At 42.2% G+C, this 21,886-nt stretch overlaps 1 protein-coding gene across 1 annotated transcript in view; it reads left to right on the top strand.

The window, feature by feature from the left end:
• Positions 1 to 21,886, top strand: part of LOC135055992 (proton channel OTOP2-like) — a 75,758-nt gene that overhangs the window by 37,797 nt on the left and 16,075 nt on the right. The window contains exon 3 of the mRNA XM_063960670.1: positions 13,317 to 13,375. Within this exon, the coding sequence (XP_063816740.1) occupies positions 13,317 to 13,375 (59 nt within the window). The remainder of the gene's footprint in view (positions 1 to 13,316; positions 13,376 to 21,886) is intronic.

Here is a 21,886-nt window from a genome sequence, read left to right as displayed (position 1 = left end):
CTCAAAAGGCAGGTATACCTGGGAGTGGGAGTGTTCGATACTTATACCCACTCCACAGGTGAGGCTAATTGTTATTAATTAATTTCAGCCATTCTCAATCCTCAAATAGGGTAAAGATACTTTCAGCTCCTTCATTTTAAAGCAGACACACACATTAAAGAGAAAAATAAACCAAGGAAATTGCTATATTAATACAATGGAGCAATATCCATTAGTACAAAACTTATAAACAAACGACAATAAATGTAATTTCATAAATAATACAAATCGATTAAAACGGAAACATGAGACTGGGAATAAGAAACACCATCATAAAATATGTATATTATAGTAATTACTAATAACCAATAACCATAACAATTTTGTGTAGATCTAAATTGCTACACTAAATTCCAACCTCTGCTGACAGCAGAACATATTCTATTAAATGAAAAAAGACCCCCCCATTCCTTGGATATGCTTAAATCCAAAAGAGAAGGGGGGGGGGGGGGGGGAAGGGAGGGGAGGGAAGGGGGGGGGGAGGAAAAAGGAGAATAATGAAAAAGAGGGAATATGGAGATGCAACTCACTTAAATGAGGAAAATAATGGAAGTATATAGGACAGCTGTTACACAGCAAGATACCAGGGACCCTAGTGCTGAAAAGGTAAATGAACACTGAAACACTCCTAAGAGTGCTATATTTATGAACAAGAGATGGGCCCCTAAATGAACTCCAGATCAATAGTTTCATTGAGACCTTGCGGGTTAAGTGTCTGTAGTCTTAGAATCCATGCTGCCTCCTGTCTGCATAGAATTCTAAAGCGATCACCTCCCCTACTAGTTGCTGGAATATGTTCCAGCCCAACCAGAAGGAGCCCAGTAGGGTCGCCCCCGTGAAACTCAGAAAAATGGCGTGGGACACTGTGGTTCAAACATTTATTTAAGATGTTTCTTCTGTGTTCCATAAATCTGAGTTTCAGGGGGCGTATGGTTCGACCCACATAATATAGTTGGCATGGGCATATTAATAAGTATATCACATGGTGAGTACTACAGTTAATAAAAGTGTTGATTCTATACTCCTTTTTGGAGACATGTAAAACAACACTTTTAGTCTTATTTAGAACAAAAGAGCAAGTGGTGCACTTTCCATGATTGCACCTATAAAAACCTGTGACCTCTGGTCCAATTAGAGTTCTTTGTATGCTTTTTGATGCCTGATTCGCATGTCCCTTAAAGAAGCTAGGAGCCAGAATATTTTTCAGATTCCTAGCCTTTTTAAAGACTATCGCTGGTGTTTTCTCTAGATGATCCTTAAGAATAGGATCAGTAAACAATAATCTGTAATTTTTGTTCATTATGCTCTTAATTTTGTTAGCAGCTACATTAAATTTAGATTTAAATACTAGACTGTACTTGTCTTTATTTTTTAATTTATTTTTATTATTATTTTTATTTTTGTTTATGTTTTTATTTTTATTCTTATTAGTTTCATTAATTCCATTATTTTTGATCTCAATAAGACTACCAGAAGGAACCTCTTGTGTGAGGATGCTGTCATCATCATTATTCTCCAGGTTCACACCACCTGGGGGACTAGATCCCTGAGTGTCCATATGCCTTATGTCATCATCAAGCCCAAGAGTATCTTTCCGTACAAGTTTAGAGGCATATAATAAGGCTTCATCTAATACAGCTTGTGGATAATCGCAACCTTGAAATATTTCCACCAGATCCCTGACTTGTTCCTGATATTTTGTATCAAAAGTGCAGTTTCTTCTTAACCTATGTACCTGACTTTTCGGTACATTCTTAAGCCAACTTTTATTATGATTGCTAGAATAGGGTATAAAATTGCATACATCTACTGATTTTTTGAAAGGAGAAACTGTAACGACTTCCTCTACCACCTCCACCGTTACATCTAAAAAATTAATCTGTGAGGGATGGTGAGTGCATGTGAAGGTTAAACCATAAGTGTTGTTATTAATATAATTAACAAACTCAGTGACTGAAGTAGAATCCCCTCTCCAAACAAAAAATAGGTCATCGATATAGCGACCATAGAGGACCAGGTTTGCAGCATGGGCACCTACCCAGATGTAAGTGTTTTCAAAATCGCCCATGTAAATGTTTGCAAAACTGGGCGCGAACCTGGTCCCCATTCTGTACCGAGGACCTGTTGGTAGTGACAGTAATCAAATAAAAAATAATTGTGAGACAGAATGAAGGCGATCGCCGAAAGAATAAATTGGCGTTTCCCCTCTGAGATACCCATATCTTCACGTAGGCTTTGTGCCACGCATTCTATCCCCTTTTCGTGTGGGATATTTGTGTACAATGCTTGAACGTCACAAGTGACGAACAGGAAGTCTGAGTTCCATTTCAAACCTTCCACCAGATTGATAAACTCAGTTGTATCTCTGATATGGGATCTCAGAGAGGATGCACGTGGTTGTAAATAATAATCAACATAATAAGACAGATTTGATGTAAGACCCTTAAACCATGAAATAATAGGACGGCCGGGGGTTCGTGCAGTGTTTTGTGTACTTTGGGGAGGTGATAGTGAATGGGAGTGATTGGGTGGAGGGGGTAGAGGAACTCAAACTCCTCCCGTGTGAGAACGTCATCAGCACAAGCCAATGTGAACATATTTTTTAATTTCCTTTGGTAGTCAAGGGTTGGGTCCTGTTTTAAGATTTTATAAAAGGTGGTATCAGTTAATTGCCTTTTCGCCTCTCTAACATAATCTTCGGTGTTTTGCACTACTACGCCCCCTCCTTTATCTGCTAGCTTAATAGTAAGAGCCTGATTATCAGAAAGTCTTTTAAGAGCTTTTCTTTCATCAGGCTTTAAGTTGTACAGGCAAGGGTGTGTTTTATGATCACACAAATTGCGGAATTCCTCCAGGGTTGAGTGGTAAAAAGTATCTATGGCACTAGATTTGTGTTGGGTAGGAAAAAATTGAGATTTTTTTCTTAAAAATACCCCTATTTACATCAAATAATAATGTTTTATCCTGCTGATCTAAGTCCTCAGGGGGCATATTTTCAAGCAACAGTTCATTCAGTATATTCAGACCTGAGGTATCATCCTGGTCTAATACAATTTCAGAATTACTTTGGGAGTTATGCTTATTCCATTTTTCTACTGTCACAAAAAATCTTTTCCTACACAATCCTCTAACATAACGGTTGAGCTCAATGAAGAGCTCAAAAAAATTGGGGCGTGAGGTAGGCGCAAAATTCATCCCCTTAGAAAGATTTTTTTCTTTAGTTTTAGTTAGAGGAATGGAGAAAAGATCAAAAATACCAACTGATTTCAACGGAACCTTTGGTTTTTGTTGCCCCTTGCCTCCTCTTCGGCCTCTTGGTTGGTATCTCTTCCTCTTTTTGGTGTTCGTGTTAGGGGATCGTATCGGTTGTGTGTCAAGAACCTGTTCCCTCTGGTATTTGAATCTATCCTTTCTCTCCTCCCTCTGTCTAAAAAATGACGGCGCTCTTGAGAAAACTCTCTGTTCGCCATTGTTGTGGAGGATTCTTGCTGACGAGATGTCGTTTTGGGAGGTACAGTTGTCCACCCTGGTGACATCCGTGAATTAGAGGAGTATTTATTATTTAATGAAGTGTCCCAAGTATTATACTGGGTAGATCTATATTGGGGCCTATTTCTTTGCGGCTTGGGCTGATAGCCATAGTTCTCATTGTGATTGGGCTTCTGTCGGACCTCTGATCTAGATGTATCCCTTGTTCTATTTTTATTATGATAAGTTTTGATAGTATTTGTATTATAATCTCTCAAATCTCGTGAGGATTTCTTCTCCTTCCTCTCTATAATTTCCTTCTCATAATGTTCCAATCTTTTGATCATTACCATTTCTCTCTCTTTGTAGTACTCTTCATCTTTAAATTTGAGAAGTACATCTTGTGTTTGCTTAATCTCATCCTCAATTTCAATTAATTTATTTCCCCTATAATCAATTAACAATTGCATCAGTGCAAGTGAACACTTATCTAAAAAAATTTCCCATTGTTCTAAAAGATCCGAATCATTGTTAAATGATGAGTTCTTGACAATTCGAAGACCACGAGGTATTTTATTATGTTCCATATATTTTGATAGGGACATTTTGTCCCACCAGTGTCTTGATTCAGACATGTAAGAAGGGGGCTTGTCCCTAGAGGGGGTCATCCATCATCAAGGAAATATATGTAATTTCAGATCCAATGAGTCAAGGGCTGCATACAAGATAATACTCTCTGGCATACTTCACTTCTCCATGTACAATGCAACCCATGTACTGGGTATGGTCACATCATGTAAGGTTAATCCATGCTCCTCCCCTGCAACACATTTGGCCTTCCTCACTCCTGTAGTAACCATCACTCACCTGTTTTGCAAACTCTTCATCACCTGTGTAACATCCTCCCTCCTACCTGTCCTGTAACACAGAGGTTGCCGAACGCGGTCCTCAAGGCACCCCAACAGTCCAGGTTTTAGGTATATCCATGGCTCAGCACAGATGGTTAAATCAAGTTGACTAAGGTGCTAATTAAGTCACTATTTAAATCAATTAAGTCACTTGGCTGTGGCCAACCATGGATACATTTAAAACCAGGACTGTTGGGGTGCCTTGAGGACCGCATTTTGGAACCTCTGCTGTAATATATGCCTCCCACCCAGAGCCGGCCCTATGCATAGGCAAGCTAGGCAAATGCCTAGGGGCACAAGCAGCTTCTGCTGCTTAAAATGGTATGCTTATATTCTGTGTGTGACTGCGGCTGTATCTGCATACGAAATGCTATGTTACAGTGTATTCCTGGAAATCACTGTAACATAGCATTTAGTATGCAGATACAGCAACAGTCGCACACAGAATATAGGCATGCCACATATCATTTTAATCAGCAGAAGCTGCTTGGGCACCCTAGTCACATAGCAATGCAAATAAGATGCATTTTCGTCAAAAAAAGGTGCCCAATGTTAGCAGAGCTGCCAGCTGACTCACGCCAGGCATCTCCTGCTGCATGGCGTAATGAGCCAAAATGTATGAGGACACATCTGTGTCCAAGCAGAGGCAGAGGTCACAGTGTTAGCTTCCCCGTGTGAGTACTGTGTACAGGTGGGGGGTTGTGCAATAGTGTTCGGTATATGTGTAAGGGGCATTCTGTGTGTCATGTATAAATGCTTTAATAATGTGCAGCATATGTGTAAGGGGCACTATGTGTTTCATTATGTGTATAAGGTCATTAATAAAGTGTGGCATATGTGTAAGACACATTATGTGTGTCATGTGTATAAGGGCATGAAAAATGTGCGGCATATATATGTAAGGGACATTATGTGTATTAGGGCATTAATAAAGGTTGACATAATGTATAAGGTGCATTATGTTTATAAGGAAATTAATAATGTGTGTCATGTGTAAGGGGCATTACTGTGTGGTATTGTGTATAAAGGCATTACTAATGTGTGGCATTATGTGTATAAGGTGCTCTACCGTGTGGCGTAATGTATAGAAAGGGCACTACTGTGTGGTCTATTGAGAATAGAGAGCAATATGGAGTAGTGTAATGTGAATATGGAGCAATTCAGTGTGATATAATGTGAATAAGGGGCACTACTGTGAGGAGTAATGTATATAAGGTAAAGTAACATACTAACCAGTGCTGGTTCTAGACCTTGTGGCGCCCAGGGTGAAAGTTTCCTTTGAAACCCCCCCTACCCCCAACAGGTTAAACAGGGTTAGTGCGCGCCGAAAGGTAGTTTTGCCCCCAGTACTGTGCCCTCAGTAGTTGTGCCCCCTGTAGAGTTGTGCCCCTAGTAGCGCTGCTTACCTTGAAAAAAAAACTCACCAGCCCTGCTCCTGCTTCCCAACCATTGCTGCCCTCCATGTCTGGCCACCGGCACTGCTCCTCGGATCTGTGGGAGAGACGTCATGACGTCTCTCCCATAGCACTGCACAGACACTAGAGGTCAATTATGACCTCTAGCGTCTACGGTCACTCCCACAATGCTGTGGGGTGTGCAATGATGTCAGGCGCACCGCATGGCACCAGTAGCGGCTCTTGCTATGGCAACGGCACCCTCGGGACAGCGGTGCCACGGGCAAAAAGCCTGCTTGCCCATGGCAAGAGCCGCTGCTGATAGTAACATAGTAAATGAGGTTGAATAGAGGCAAAATGCCCATCGTGTTCAACCTGTATTCTTTAGTAAGCTGAGTTCATTATAATGTACCTGCTGAAGTAATGTTTTTTATCTAGTTAGCAACTATAAATCATGTTCTTCCCGGATTATCAATGTCAATATTTTGAATGTTATAACCTTGGATATCTTTTTCAATCAGAAATGTTTCCAATCCGTTTTTAAATACATTTACAGAGTCCGCCATTACCACATTCACTGGCAGGGAATTCCAAATCCTTATTGCCCTAACAGTGAAGAACCCTTTCCTACGTTGCGTATGGAATTTTCTCTCTTCTAGCCTCAGCGAGTGCCCTCATGTCCTATACAGAGTTCTTTTAATAAACAATTCCTCTGATAACTCTTTGTAATGTCCTTTTACAGATTTTAAGATATTAATAATGTTTCCTATTAGACGCCTCTTTTGCAGTGTATACATATTCAACCTAGTAAGCCTTTTCTCATAATCCAGTCCCTCTAGCCCTTTAATCAATTAAGTAGCTCACCTTTGAACCCTTTCGAGTTCACCGATATCATGTTTTGTTTTGTTTTTTTATAATGTGGTGCCCAAAATTGAACACAATATTCCAGGTGCGGACGTACCAATGATTTGTACAGCGGCATGATTACACTCTCATCCCTTGTCTCTAGCACCTTACTTGCCTTCTTTACTGCGCTTTGACATTGTATATGGTTATTAAGCCTATTATCAATGAGTACCCCCAAATCTTTTTCCAATACTGTTACACCTAGACTTTCCCCATTTAATATGTAGGATGCAAGTTTCTTTTTTGTTCTGAAATGCATAACTTTGCATTTTTCTATATTGAACCTCATTCTCCATTTAGACACCCAGATTTCAAGTTTAGATAAGTCATTCTGTCACTCCACATCTATTTTCGAATTAATTACCCTACACAGTTTAGTATCATCTGCAAAGATTGACACTGTGCTTTCCAAGCCTATTTCTAGGTAATTGATAAATATGTTGAACAGTAGTGGCCCAAGTACCGACTCTCGTGGTATTCCGCTGACTACTGGTGCCCAGCTTGAGGACATCCTGTTGACCACTACTCGCTGTACCCTGTTATCCAGCCAGTTACTTATCCATGTACAAACAGTTTTTCCTAGGCCAAGCTTCTTTAATTTGAAGATCAGTCTCCTGTGAGGCACTGTATCGAAGGCTTTTGCTAAATCTAAGTAGACCACATCCACTGCTTTTCCCTTGTCAAGATTGTCGTTCACTTCCTCATAGAAGCTACTGTAACGAAGTTAGTTTGACATGATCTGTACCTCACAAACCCATGCTGGTTCTTGGTAATAATCTTAGTAGTCTGAAGATACTCCTGTATGCTATCCCTTAAAATTCCTTCCAATATTTTCCCCACTATAGATTCAAACTAACTGGTCTGTAGGTACCCGGGTGATTTTTAGAACCTTTTTTAAACAGTGACACTACCTCAGCTATACGCCAGTCCTTCGGTACCATGCCTGATCTAATTGAACTATTGAAAATCAAGTATAGGGGTCTTGCTAGTTGTAACCTAAGCTCCATAAGAACCCTCGGGTGAAGTCCATCAGGGCCAGGTGATTTATTAATCTTAATTTTGCTTAGTCTCTCCAGGACTACGTCTTCACTTAAACAAGTATCTAGCCATGAATCATTGCTGTCACTATCGTTATGCACTACTCCCACCATCAGTTCTTATCTGGTGAACACTGATGGATAAAATTTGTTGAGTTTTTCCACTTTTATTTCATCATCATTTATCAATACTCCAAATTAATCTTTTATTGGACCTACGTTCTCCTTTTTTAACCATTTACTGTTTATATATTTAAAAAAACGTTTTAGGAATGGTTTTACTCTCTATAGTGATTTGCTTTTCGTTTTCAATTTTAGCTGCTCTTATTGCTTTTTTGCGTCTTTTATTGCATTCCTTGTAGTACTGGAAGGACTCCTCCTTTCCATTAGATTTAAATGCTTTGAAAGCATGCTTCTTTTTATCTATTTCTTCCGTGACCTTCTTAAGTCACATCGGTTTGAGTTTGGTACTCCTGCGTTTACTGCCCATGGTAATAAATTTGAGAATATTGCTATCTAGAAACCCTTTTAAAGCATCCAACATTTCTGAAGTGTTCTTGCTATGAAACAAAACTTCCCAGTCAATGTCGTTTAGTGCACATCTCGGCATACTGAAGGTAGCCTTCCTAAAGTTAAATGTTTTGGTTGTTCCCGTATAGCGATGTTTCTTGAAACTGATGTCGAAACTGATCATATATTGATTACTGTTTCCCAAAGTCCCCCCAACTTTAGCGTTTGATATAATGTCCACATTATTAGTAATTACTAGATCCAGAATAGTTTTACCTCTAGTTGGGTCCTCGACTAATTGAGACAAATAATGATCCTTTAAATTATTTAAGAACCTGTTGCCCCTATCTTTAACACATGAATCGTTACTCCAATTTATATCAGCATAATTAAAATCCCAAATCACTAGGATGTCCCCCAATCCTGCAGCCTTTTCAATTTGCTGCAAGAGTTGTTCCTCCTCATGTATGCTAATATCCGGCTGTTTTTTTGCATCAATACCCCCACTTGAGATTTCAACCCATAGTGACTCCACATTATCACTAGTCCCCTCATAAATAACCTCCTTTAAGTATGGTTTAAAAGATGGTTTAACATAAAGACATACACCTCATCCTTTTTTGTTTGCCCTGTCCCTCCTGAAAAGAGAATATCTCTCTAAGTTTGCAACCCAGTCGTGAGAGTCGTCCCACCATGTTTCCATAATACCTATAATGTCATACTCAGCCTTTGATGCTAACCCTTCCAATTCCCCCATTTTACCTGATAGGAATCTTGCATTTGCAGGCATACATTTTAGTTTAGTGTTTCCCTTGTCCATTTGTTTTCTTAAAGGTATCCTATCATGGTTACTAGTGCCCAGAGGCAACACCAGGTGTGGTGACATCCATGATCTTCTGCTGCACTCACGAAAAAAAGGGGGCGTGTTTTTACACATGGGGGCATGGCTTCATGGGGATCACGAAATCGTCACTCTGTGGGCATGCCCAGCATCTCCGGAGATGCTGGGCTTCCCCCAGAGACAGTCTCCATGCGCTGTCAGCTTCTCTTCTATGACAGGAGTCGGGTGCTGTAGGAGACTTTCTTACTGCAGCACCTGGCTCCTGTCACTGCGGAGGAGCTGACATTTGGTGTCACACATGGGTGTGGGCCACACCCGCCTTGTGACGCCACTGCTAGTGCCTCCCTAGAGTTACTCTTACTAACTGTCCTTTTCCCTCCCTCTCCACACCCATCATACTTAATACTGCCCACCTTACTCTTCTCTTTGGTCAACCCATTGTTTCCTTCTAAACTCTCTGCCCCAACATAAGTATTTTCCTTTATGCTACATAGAGATGTGCGACGGGCACTTTTCGTGTTCTGTGTTTTTGGTTCTGGTTCTAATTCCCCGCTTGTGTTTTGATTTCGGATTGGTTTTGCCAAAACCACCCTTTTGTGTTTTGGATCTGGATAATTTTTCAAAAAAACCTAAAAACAGCTAAAATCACAGAATTTGGGGGTAATTTTGATCCTACGGTATTATTAACCTCAATAACATTCATTTCCACTTATTTCCAGTCTATTCTGAACACCTCACACCTCACAATACTATTTTAGGTTAAAAGGTTGCAGCGAGGTGGCTGTATGACTAAGCTAAGCGACACAAGTGTGCGGCACAAACACCTGGCCCATCTAGGAGTGGCACTGCAGTGGCAGACAGGATGGCACTTATTTAAAAAAAAGGCCCCACAGAGCACATGATGCATGCAAAGATGAAAAAGAAGTGCACCGAGGTTGCTATATGACTAAGCTAAGCGACACAACCACCTGGCCCATCTAGTAGTGGCATGCAGTGGCTGAATGTCGAAAAGTGGCCCGCAATTTTTCAGTCCACTGACAGCATCTCCTGCATGCCCCTGTCATTTTTTTAAAATTCTGGAATTGGTGGACTTATACGGCAGTACCCCTGGACTAATACACCAGTGCCCCTGGACTTATACGGCAGTGTCAGACAGGATGGCACTTTAAAAAACCATGCCCCAAACAACACATGATGCAAAGATGAAAAAGAGGTGCAATGAGGTAGCTGTATGACTAAGCTAAGCGACACAAACAATTGGCCCATCTAGGAGTGGCATTGCAGTGTCAGACAGGATGGCACTTAAAAAATAGTACCCAAACAGCACATCATGCCAAGATGAAAAGAGGGCAATGAGGTAGCTGTATGACTAAGCTAAGTGACACAAGTGTGCTGCACAAACACCTGGCGCATCTAGGATTGGCACTGCAGTCCCACTGCACTAATGGCAGATACCGGTCGCACATCCAACACCAGTATTGTTGTTGTGGCCTCAGTAATCCACTTTGCAACAGGGTATATGTGTGTGTGTGTGTGTGTGTGTGGCTGTGTATGTATGTATGTATGAATATATATATATATATATATATATAGCAGTATCACTGGAATTATATGGCAGTACCACTGGACATATACGTCAGTATCAATGGACATATACGGCAGTATCACTGGACTGGACTTATACGACAGTACCACTGGAATTATACGGCAGGATCACTGGATTTATATGCCAGGATCACTGAAATTATACGGCATTACCACTGGAATTATACGGCAGTACCACTGGACATATACGGCAGTATCACTGGACTGAATTTATACGCCAGTACCACTGGAATTATATGGCAGGATCACTGGACTTATACGGCAGTACCACTGGAATTATACGGCAGTACCACTGGACTTATACGGCAGTATCAATGGACATATACGACAGTATCACTAGACATATACAGCAGCACAGGGACACCACCACTGGACTGATGCAGGACAACACATCACCACAGCAGCACTGGACATATGGCAGCAGAGGACTCCACCACTGTGACTGGACTGATGCAGCACAAGACACCACCACTGGACTGATGCAGCACGACACAGCACCACTGGACTGGACTTATACAGCAGTACTGGACATATGGCATTAGAGGACACAACAACTGTGACTGTACAGATGCAGGACAAGACACTACCACTGAGGACGGAGACACGTCCTCTCTCTACTTTCTCCAATGCCGGATTGAAAATGGCGGGGACTCGCGGCTCCTTATATGGAATCCAAACCCTGCGAGAATCCAACAGCGGGATGATGATGATGTTTTGCCTTGTTCTGGTTTCCGAGTCAGGTGGGAAAACCCGAGCCTGACTCAGATCCGGGCTCGTGACGTGAAGTCCGGAGTGTTCGGTTCTCTGAGAACCGAACCCGCTCATCTCTAATGCTATGTACAGTGTCGGACTGGGGCATGAAGGGCCCACCGGGGGATGCTGTTGTAGGGGCCCATGCTTAAGGGTGTGGCCAGGCTCCACTGGGGTGTGGCCAGCCACCACAGAGATTTGGCTAACCATTACAGAGTATATGTTCTGTTCCCCTTGGTAAATATATAGTGAACCATATTCTTGTGAAGTATAATGTAACATAGGTATAATTCAAGTGCAATAGGATAGAGTCTGGAACCTGATACCTAGAGGAGGAGCCAGTCCGACCCTGGCTACGTATATCATTTTCTATATGCTGTAATGATGACACATAATTGTTGTTAGTTAATGTTTTGGCAATACCTTTGGTAATACCCTTTTTAGAACCCATGTAAATACCCTTGTCCTTGCCGGCTGCTCTTTCCCTCCCCCATTCTCCACCCCCATTTAGCTCACTACCACCATCCTTACTATTCTCACTGCATGACTCATAGTTTCTAGCTAAATCTTCCCCTCAGGCTCCTAGTTTAAAAGCTCCTCCAACCTTAAAACCATCCTCGCCCTCACCCCCAACACAGCAGCCCCCTCATTCAGGTGCAATCCATCGCGACAAAAAAGATGGCGCCTGACTGAGAAGTCCACCCAGTGTTCCAGGAACACAAACCCCTTCTTACTACACCAGTCTCTAAGCCACACTCTAAGTTGTACTACTGTGTGATGTAACGTGAATTAGGTACACTATCGTATGATATAATGTGAATAACGTTGCAGTACTGTGTGGAGTAATTTGAATTGGGGTACTATTGTGTGGACATGCCACTTCCCAGCAAGAACACGCCCCTTTTTGGGCACTGTTCCTATTCAAAATATAGGGGGTAGGAGCACCAAAATAAGGACTGCTATGGGTGAGGTGCAGGGTCAGAGGCTAGTGGCGGTGCTAGGGGGCACCAGCTAAAATATTGCCTAGGGCATCATATTGGTTAGCACCAGTTCTGCTCCCACCACCTATGAAATAGAACATTGCCTCTCCTGTCTGCCCTGTAACACATCTCACATCACCTCTAGTCTAACTTATGCCCCCTTACACATTTCTACATCCTCCATAACCTCTTTAATCAAATATTTCCAACCCTCATCACATTTCCACACACTACAGAAATAACAGCACATTCACTGCAGCATATTCACACAGTTGCATTTCTTCCAAGTATAGCTCCGTAGTTGTACAGGAACATTGAGGTGATGGATTTATTCTGCTCACTACAAGACTGACCTCACTGAAGAATGACAGGTCTGACTGCAGGACGGGAACCAAGAGAAACCCATCTTCCCCATTTAAACCAAGACCTGGTATAATATCTGGACAGAAAAATGAAAACCGGGTATGCCTGGAAAGAAATAATGCAGTACTATTTCTTTCTTGGGTCTCCCTGTATCTGTATAGACTTCCACATGCAGTGCCGCCAAAACTTCTGGTGGGCTGGGTTGATGTGGCCACAGGAAGGGGTGTGGCTATGCCCCCTTGTTGTTACAGCATTGGTGGGGCCAGTGTTTTAACTCCACTACACTCCTTGGCCCCTACAAAAACCAGGGCCCTGATAATCTGTACCTACTCATCGCTCTCTGTGTCCCTGCTTGCAGGTTCCAAAGTTGCCATGGAGGGTTCTTGTTGTGCACAGTGCTGTAGGTTATGTTTAAAGGAAAGAGCTTCGCAAATGTTACATTACAGTATCTGCGTGTCCTGCTTCTAATACATATAAATATATTTGCCTCTAAATTTGTAATCTTTTTCTTTTAGACATTTTTCCTTTGTTTGTCCTGCAAACATTGTGTCCAAATCTATATAAATCCAACCAGGTAAGTAATCTCAATGCTGACTTGTTATACTTTCCGTTTCTTTCTTACTTGTATTTTTGCCTATTTATTTGCTAAGGATTTTATTCATCCTGATTCAAATCTTTTGTTGATTTCACATTTAACCCTTCTATAAGAGTTTTTCCACAGAGTACTCAAAGGTGACCTTGTAATGTAACCAATGTAACTGAGTTTTCCTTTTTGGTGGGTACCACTTTATATACACAGATGTATCCTCATATTCTAGATTCTTTATGCCATACAGAGTGGGATGCTCAACACGTGTTGTTTAACATACGTTCTCACTAAATATTGCATTATAGTTGAATCACAGCTGTATCACAGAGTACTAGAGATACTAAGTATATATATATATATATATATATATATATATATATTATAATTTCGATTTAAACTCACACGGATGTACAAGTATCCTTAGCCCAGATGGTCAATGTATGCTAGAAAGACATAAGTTTTGAAAAAAGTTGTTGTAGCATTATTCAGAATTCTTCCAAGTGTATTTAGTCCTTTTTTTTTTTTTTTTTTTTTTGTGTACTTTCATATAGATTTTGGCAAAATGTGTTTCCCTCCAAATTTCCTAATTAAATAATTTTTTGTCAGCTGATTTTAGGTAATTTGGTACTAATAAAAAAACATTGTTGGTACCAGCATAAAATAATTTACACTATTTCAAAATAATAATAATAAAAATATTAATTATTATTCTTTTAGAAAAAGTTAATAATGGACATAAGATAAACATATAGGCAACCTTCATAACTTATTTGCGAAATCTCAAATCAATTCATTATTCTATTAGACTTAAATATTTCAGCCAATATGGTCGCAATTATTACCAATTTTAAATCACTTTTCCTTGCTATTCAGAACAAAATCTTTCAGGGACCACATGTGTGTAAACACGCTGTCCCTCCAAAGTCCCTGATGACATTCTTTTAATTTATCTGAAAAGAACTTCCTCTGTATCTAATAATGCACATGCTCCATCTGCCTGCTCACCTGCCACTGTTGTGCCCTTATTAATACAGGCTGCTCAACATCGGAAGTGTGACCAGTGGGCTCACTGAGGGCACAGGAAAGGAGGCTGCAAAGGGTGTGGGTCTGTAGGCTTCTGAGGTCATGGGATAAAAAGCTGCTGAGGGCACAGTGTAAGAGGCTACACCAACACAGATGCTGTACGTCTCTTATCTAACCACAGAGCAACAATTACCCCTACACAATTGAAGAGGAGAGTGGGAGGAGTTTCAGCCACTCGCAGGGATTGATTGGACGAGAACAGCAGCGGCTGCTACCGCTTTGGAGGAGGGGGCTGCCAGTTTGCAGTAGGAGTGGAATGCCCCGGTCAGCCTGGTCCACATCAATGGATCTGGCAAGCACCAGGACCATCACATGCGTATAAGTGGAGGTGGGACTGTGAATGCTTAAAATACCAGCTTCTAAGGACTCTCGGCTGCAGCCCATGGAAGTTGGGTAGACTGCCCGAAAGGCAGGGAGTGGCTTATCACAGGAAGCATGCCCTGTGCTAATCGCAGCCAGTACTGGTAGTCCCAGAGGGAGAAAACATCTCTGAATGGGTCTGCCTGTCCAGCGGGTGACTGGCAGGTAACACTACCAATGGGAAGGCAATGATAGTCACAGTGTAGCCAGTGCAGTCAGGGACTGCAACTGGTACACCGAGGTGGTGGATTTTACTGGGGGCTGTCCATTGTCCATAGGTAAAATCCGCATCTGCATAGCAGGCATATTTCCATTATAAATGAAAAGAACCATTGTAATAGGTTAATAATTGCGTCAGTGCCACAATTATTGATACAAAGGCCCCTCCATGCTCTAACAATACAATTGTTTCTCATCCTAACATACATTTAAAATCGTATGATGGATAATTTCTTTGTTAGTAATGAGAATAGAATTCTAAGGCAGCCAATATTTTTCTCTTTGAATATACAGTATGTGATGTTGCAGACCATTAAATAGTCTAAGAAAAACATATGTGGTGCTGCAAACCTCCCAAGGAGCAGTAATTACATTTGTGCTGGTGAATTGAGAGGGCCGTTCCATAAAAGTGAGGGACCTCATTCAGGTTCAGTAGGAGATTTGATAAAAAAAGAAACTACTACTGCTTACAATCACATGCTGGTGGCTGCCCAGCACAGGGCAAGGCCACCCAGCATGTGAAGTTCCGCCCAGCGATGAGATAGCAATTCAATTGCAATCACATTGCAGAAACTGCCATGTTTCCTATTGCAGGAAATGCAAGCAACGTCATCGTGCCACCCCGAAAACGGCCATGACATTGCATGTCTGCATTTCCTGTTCCCCACCCCTCCAATGTTGCATCGACACCCCCAAATGCCTGCTGTATGTCAATCACATTGCAGTCGCATCCTTCCGGGAAGTGATCGCATTGTGAATGTCCGCGCACGTGCGCTGCGGATGCTGCGCAGATGGCCAAGACATGGCCGTCTGTGATTTTCATAAATTAACAACTCATACTGAATTAGGCCATATATTTATTATTTATATGAAGATGGTACTATGGGGTATATTTACTAAGCAGTGATAAGAGCGGAGACATGAGCCAGTGGAGAAATTTCCCCATCAACCAATCAGCAGCTCTGTGTGATTTTATAGTATGTAAATTATAGATGTTACTTCAGCGCTGATTGGTTGCCATGGGCAACTTCTTCACTGGCTCACTTCTCCGCTCTTATCACTGCTTAGTAAATGTACCCCTATATTAGTTATTTAATGGAGTGACTATATTATGTAGTTTTATTTTTTTCATTCTACAATTCTATTTTATTTTATGACTATAGGGAGGAGAGGAAAAGGGCTTTCACTCTAAGCCACCTTTGCATTGCTGAGATAGAGAAACTTCCAATTGTGCAGTATTATGACAAGATGAATAAAGAAACAATATTTTATTTTATAATAAACTGGTGAATGAGGGTTTGAGGAGTGTTTTATGCAGTTAAACAATTTTAAAATTTGTGACTGTTATATTTACAGTTTTACACTTGGTATGAAGGACTGGCACTTTAGGCACCCTGTTATTATTATTATTATTATTATTATTATTATTACCAGTTATTTATATAGCGCACACATATTCCGCAGCGCTTTACAGAGAATTGGCCATTCACATCAGTCCCTGCCCCAGTGGAGCTTACAATCTATATTCCCTATCACATGTACACGCACACACATTCACCCTAGGGTTAATTTTTTTTATTGGGAGCCAATTAACCTGCCTGTATATTTTTGGATTGTGGGAGGAAACCAGAGTACCCGGAGGAAACCCACGCAAGTACGGGGAGACTATACAAACTCTGCACAGGTAGGGCCATGGTGGGTTGTATTATACTGAGAATACGGAGGTGGCAGAGTGGCCATGTATATTTTCGCAACGCAGTAATAATTAGTGTGTGAGGTGATTAATAGATTTTTTAGTACTGTACACAAACCTAGAAAGACTTGCATGATTGTTTGATCAAAGGGTTTGTTACATGTAGGTAATAAATCAATTAGAAGTGCATCATGAAAAGTACACAATAGATCCACGAAAAGCAGTTGTGTAAGAAATAAGTGCACTTCTAGTATGTTGGCAACTATAGACTTGGATTTGTATTAGATCTTTAATTTAGCACTAGCTACAGTTCATAGAACTTCAATGTATCAGCTGTAATTTGATGTCTGGTTAATTGTATTCCTTCCATCTACAAATAGCAACAGTATCTGAACAAGTTTAGACAGTATCACTTCTCTAATCAAAGACTGCATCAGCGACCTAAGCCCGTTTCACATCTCCAATGCCGGATCGCACCCAGGAATTGGAAACAGGTCCTTCCCGGGTGGGATTCGGCATTGGAGTCTCAGCGCTGGCTTCCCGACCCAGCAATATGCAGAGCCGGTTGCCATAGCGGTGGGGGGCGGAGCCAGCAGCAGGGCGGAGGCAGCACTGGGAGATGAGCTCATCTCTGTGCCACCTCTCCCTATGTAGAAAACGGGTCCCAGGTCGCATCACAACCCGTTTACACTGTCACTGACCCGGTATTCAGCCCGGGAATAACCATACCTCCCAACTGTCCCAGTTTTCTCGGGACAGTCTCATTTTTTTAGGACTGCCCCACCCGCGGGCCACAGTGTCCCGTGGTGGGGGGGGGGGCAGTTGGGAGGCTCCTACACTCACTGCTCTGCCTAGCAGAGCATCGGTGAATAGACGCTGTGCGCATGCGCACAGCGTCTATTTACTAGACACGAAGGGAGACGGGACATGCTAGCAGCTCATATAGCACTGGCCATGACCCCATAGTGATGGGAAATGGGGGCGTGGCTAATGATTGCAGCACTCCAGCAAAGCCACTCCCCGTTTCCTATAGGCCACACCCCTTTTTTAGGCCGGTCGTGGTTTTGCCGCGCCACAGAGTTCCTCCTACTCTCCTCCCAATGTTGGGAGGTATGGAATAACCCTTCTTAAAACCCGGGTTGAATTACCGGGTCAGGCGACCCAGGAATTCTCCAAGGCCCCTTTCACATCACACTGTGACCCGTGTCGACCCGGCAATATGCAGGGTCGATACCGGGTTATTTTTGCGATGTGAAAGGGGTACTAGTGATATCAGATTGTATTTTTAGGATAAAGGGCTTACTTCAGATCTGATAGCAACAGCAAATTTGTTAGCTAATGGGCAAAACCATGTGCACTGCAGGGGGGGGGGACAGATATAACATGTGCACAGAGAGTTAGATTTGGGTGGGTTATTTTGTTTCTGTGCAGGGTAAATACTGGCTGCTTTATTTTTACACTGCAGTTTAGATTTCAGTTTGAACACCCCACCCAAACTCTCATGTAGAGTTGGTCATATTTACATTTGTGGTCCCCATGTAGAGTTGGTCATATTTACATTTCTGGTCCCCATGTACAGTTGGATACTTCCCTGTAAAATTGTACCCAGCAGTACAATTTTGCAAGGAAGTATTACTTCTAGGCGCTTTTTCAGGTATCATGATAAAAACAAATGCAAAAAGCGACAAGTAAAATGACAACCCATCAAACTCATGACTAATTTAAGACTTAGGGGGACATTTACTAAGCAGTGATTAGAGCGGAGAAGTGAGCCAGTGAAGAAGTGCCCATGGCAACCAATCAGCACTGAAGTAACATCTATAATTTGCATACTATAAAATTATACAGAGCTGCTGATTGGTTGATGGGGCAACTTCTCCACTGGCTCACTTCTCCGCTCTTATCACTGCTTAGTAAATGTCCCCCTTAATGTAGCTGATTTAAAATGTTTAATAAAAACAAAGGGTGGTTAGTTGTTTGTACCTTGAAGTGGTGATTCGCTCCTCCTGATGCATGCATGCATACATATTATTTTGCCACTTAATAATAATAATAATAATAATAATAATTATTATTATTATTATTATTATTATAAATAGTCTAATGATCTGATCGGTCTGCTTAGTTGACATGCAGGATTAAGTGTATGGTAATTGGCATATAGTAAACATTATAATAATATTTTTTTTCTTTAAATGAATAGTCTCCTTAACCCTAATTGCGTATGGTAGAACGTAGTATTAGTCTAGAAATCCTAAATGAGTCAGCCTAGTAGTAGGGTTGTAGTCAAACCGTTATGTAATTTTGCTGACTGTGGCCATCTGGCAGTGGCTCATCCCTGTGCCCAAAGCAAGGCTGTGACTGTGTGTTAGGGGTCAGGGATCACACTTGCCATCCTTCTTGCCCCCCATAAAACACACACACACACACAAACACACACTGAGCAGTGCACGGCGGGAGGGCGTCCATGGGGTGGTGGATGGATTCTGGGAAATTTTTCTTTATGGCCCCATAGGTCTGGCTACAGCCCTGCATCTATGTAAACGTTGATTCACAAAGGAGATAGCATTTCCAGGGTCAGTCATACTGTAAATATTGGGAGTTGGGGATGTACATTGATATGCACTGGACATGGATGTTTGCACACTGACACACGTAAGACACCCATTTTTAAGGTCCATAGTCAACCCATAATGTTTGAATTGTGATATTTTATTAGAGTTTGCCTAATTTTAGTCTATGTTCTCCCTTTGCTTAACATAATCTTATATCCTTTCTGTGCATGAGAACCTTGCTTTTAATTCCTAGCAAATGCTCCATAATTTTTATATCATTCTACCACACAATGTAGACATGGGCATTGCTAGAGTATGTGCAGGGGGTGCCATTTCTATGGATCCCAGATGCAGTGGTGCCGAGAGAAGGGGCGAAAGGGTACAGATTACCTGGGCCCAGGCATGCCAGGGGGCCCATGCCAGAGCACACCAGTAGCCATTTTTTGGGGAGAGTAAATAATTTAAAAAAAATTATTATAAATCAGTGGATGGGCGGGCGAGCGGTGGGTCGGGCCGCCGGGAGAAGGGATATATGTGTGTCACCTGGCTGTTTGTCCCTTGTCGTGGACATTTATAACAGCCACTTCCCGCCACTGCACCGCTGCTAGGATCTTGCGAGATGATGATGATGTCATCATCTCGCAAGTCAACTCTGCAGCTGGCTATGGATGGCCTCTTCAGAATCAGCAGTCTCCATGTGGTGGGCAGGAGGGGCAGGCATGCAGCTGGCTGGGCATAGCCCATGGGTTTAAGAAGTGGCGCAGCTCAGTTGTAAGAATCAGCAGCAGGGCTGGTCATCTCATCAGGAGATGAGAACTGTGACTGTGAGTGACAGACACAACACTGTGGTGCTGCAGGCAGCTGGCAATAAATTAATATAAATTCTATATACTGTACTATATAAATATTCTATAATAAATGCATCCATAATATATATATATATATATATATATATATATAGAGAGAGAGAGATTTATGTATAGATATATACAGTGCTTGAGGTGGTTTAACTCACCCCCCCTTCACCTATGTAATAAAGGGATTGCGCGTGCTGCAAAAATAAAGGGGCGTGGTTATGCAATAGTATCCCCAAATCAAATTATGCTGCACAGTAGCACAATCTTATTCACATTACACCAGCTCCTGCCTCTGGCTGCTGCTTTGGGTAGAGAGCTGGGCGCTCACTGGTAACAAAATCTCAACGGGTGCCCAGGCAGACATTATGGGTTAGATATGGGCCAGAGTAGGCGTAACTGGTTCGGTTTCCAAATGGAACTGACAGAACACAGTTCCGCTGTGTTCCAGTTCACTTTAACCCCTGTATATATATGGATAAATAAGAATTTACTTACCGATAATTCTATTTCTCGTAGTCCGTAGTGGATGCTGGGGACTCCGTCAGGACCATGGGGTTTAGCGGCTCCGCAGGAGACAGGGCACAATAATAAAAGCTTTAGGATCAGGTGGTGTGCACTGGCTCCTCCCCCTATGACCCTCCTCCAAGCCTCAGTTAGGATACTGTGCCCGGACGAGCGTGCATAATAAGGAAGGATATTGAATCCCGGGTAAGACTCATACCAGCCACACCAATCACACCGTACAACCTGTGATCTGAACCCAGTTAACAGTATGATAACAACGAAGGAGCCTCTGAAAAGATGGCTCACAATAAGAATAACCCGATTTTTGTAACAATAACTATGTACAAGTATTGCAGACAATCCGCACTTGGGATGGGCGCCCAGCATCCACTACGGACTACGAGAAATAGAATTATCGGTAAGTAAATTCTTATTTTCTCTAACGTCCTAAGTGGATGCTGGGGACTCCGTCAGGACCATGGGGATTATAGTAAAGCTCCCAAACGGGCGGGAGAGTGCGGATGACTCTGCAGCACCGAATGAGAGAACTCCAGGTCCTCCTCAGTCAGGGTGTGCCCCTGACCAAGTAGCAGCTCGGCAAAGTTGTAAAGCCGAGACCCCTCGGGCAGCCGCCCAAGATGAGCCCACTTCCTTGTGGAATGGGCTTTTACTGATTTTGGCTGTGGCAAGCCTGCCACAGAATGTGCAAGCTGAATTGTACTACAAATCCAGCGAGCAATCGTCTGCTTAGAAGCAGGAACACCCATCTTGTTGGGTGCATACAGGCTAAACAGCGAGTCAGATTTTCTGACTCCAGTCGTCCTGGAAACATATATTTTCAGGGCCCTGACAACGTCAAGTAACTTGGAGTCCTCCAAGTCCCTAGTAGCCGCAGGTACCACAATAGGTTGGTTCAGGTGAAAAACAGAAAACACCTCAAGGAGAAATTGAGGACGAGTCCTCAATTCTGCCCTGTCAGAATGAAAAATTAAGTAAGGGCTTTTATATGATAAAGCCGCCCATTCTGACACACGCCTGGCTGAAGCCAGGGCTAATAGAATCTTCACCTTCCATGTGAAATATTTTAATTCCACAGTGGTGAGTGGATCAAACCAATGTGACTTTAGGAAACTCAAAACAACATTGAGATCCCAAGGTGCCACTGGGGGCACAAAAGGAGGCTGTATATGCAGTACCCCTTTTACAAACGTCTGAACTTCAGGCA

The sequence above is a fragment of the Pseudophryne corroboree genome, chromosome 3, assembly GCF_028390025.1.
Source record: "Pseudophryne corroboree isolate aPseCor3 chromosome 3, aPseCor3.hap2, whole genome shotgun sequence".
Taxonomy (NCBI): domain Eukaryota; kingdom Metazoa; phylum Chordata; class Amphibia; order Anura; family Myobatrachidae; genus Pseudophryne; species Pseudophryne corroboree.
Note: the sequence above shows the minus strand (reverse complement) of the source record. Positions and strands in the feature narration are given on the sequence as shown.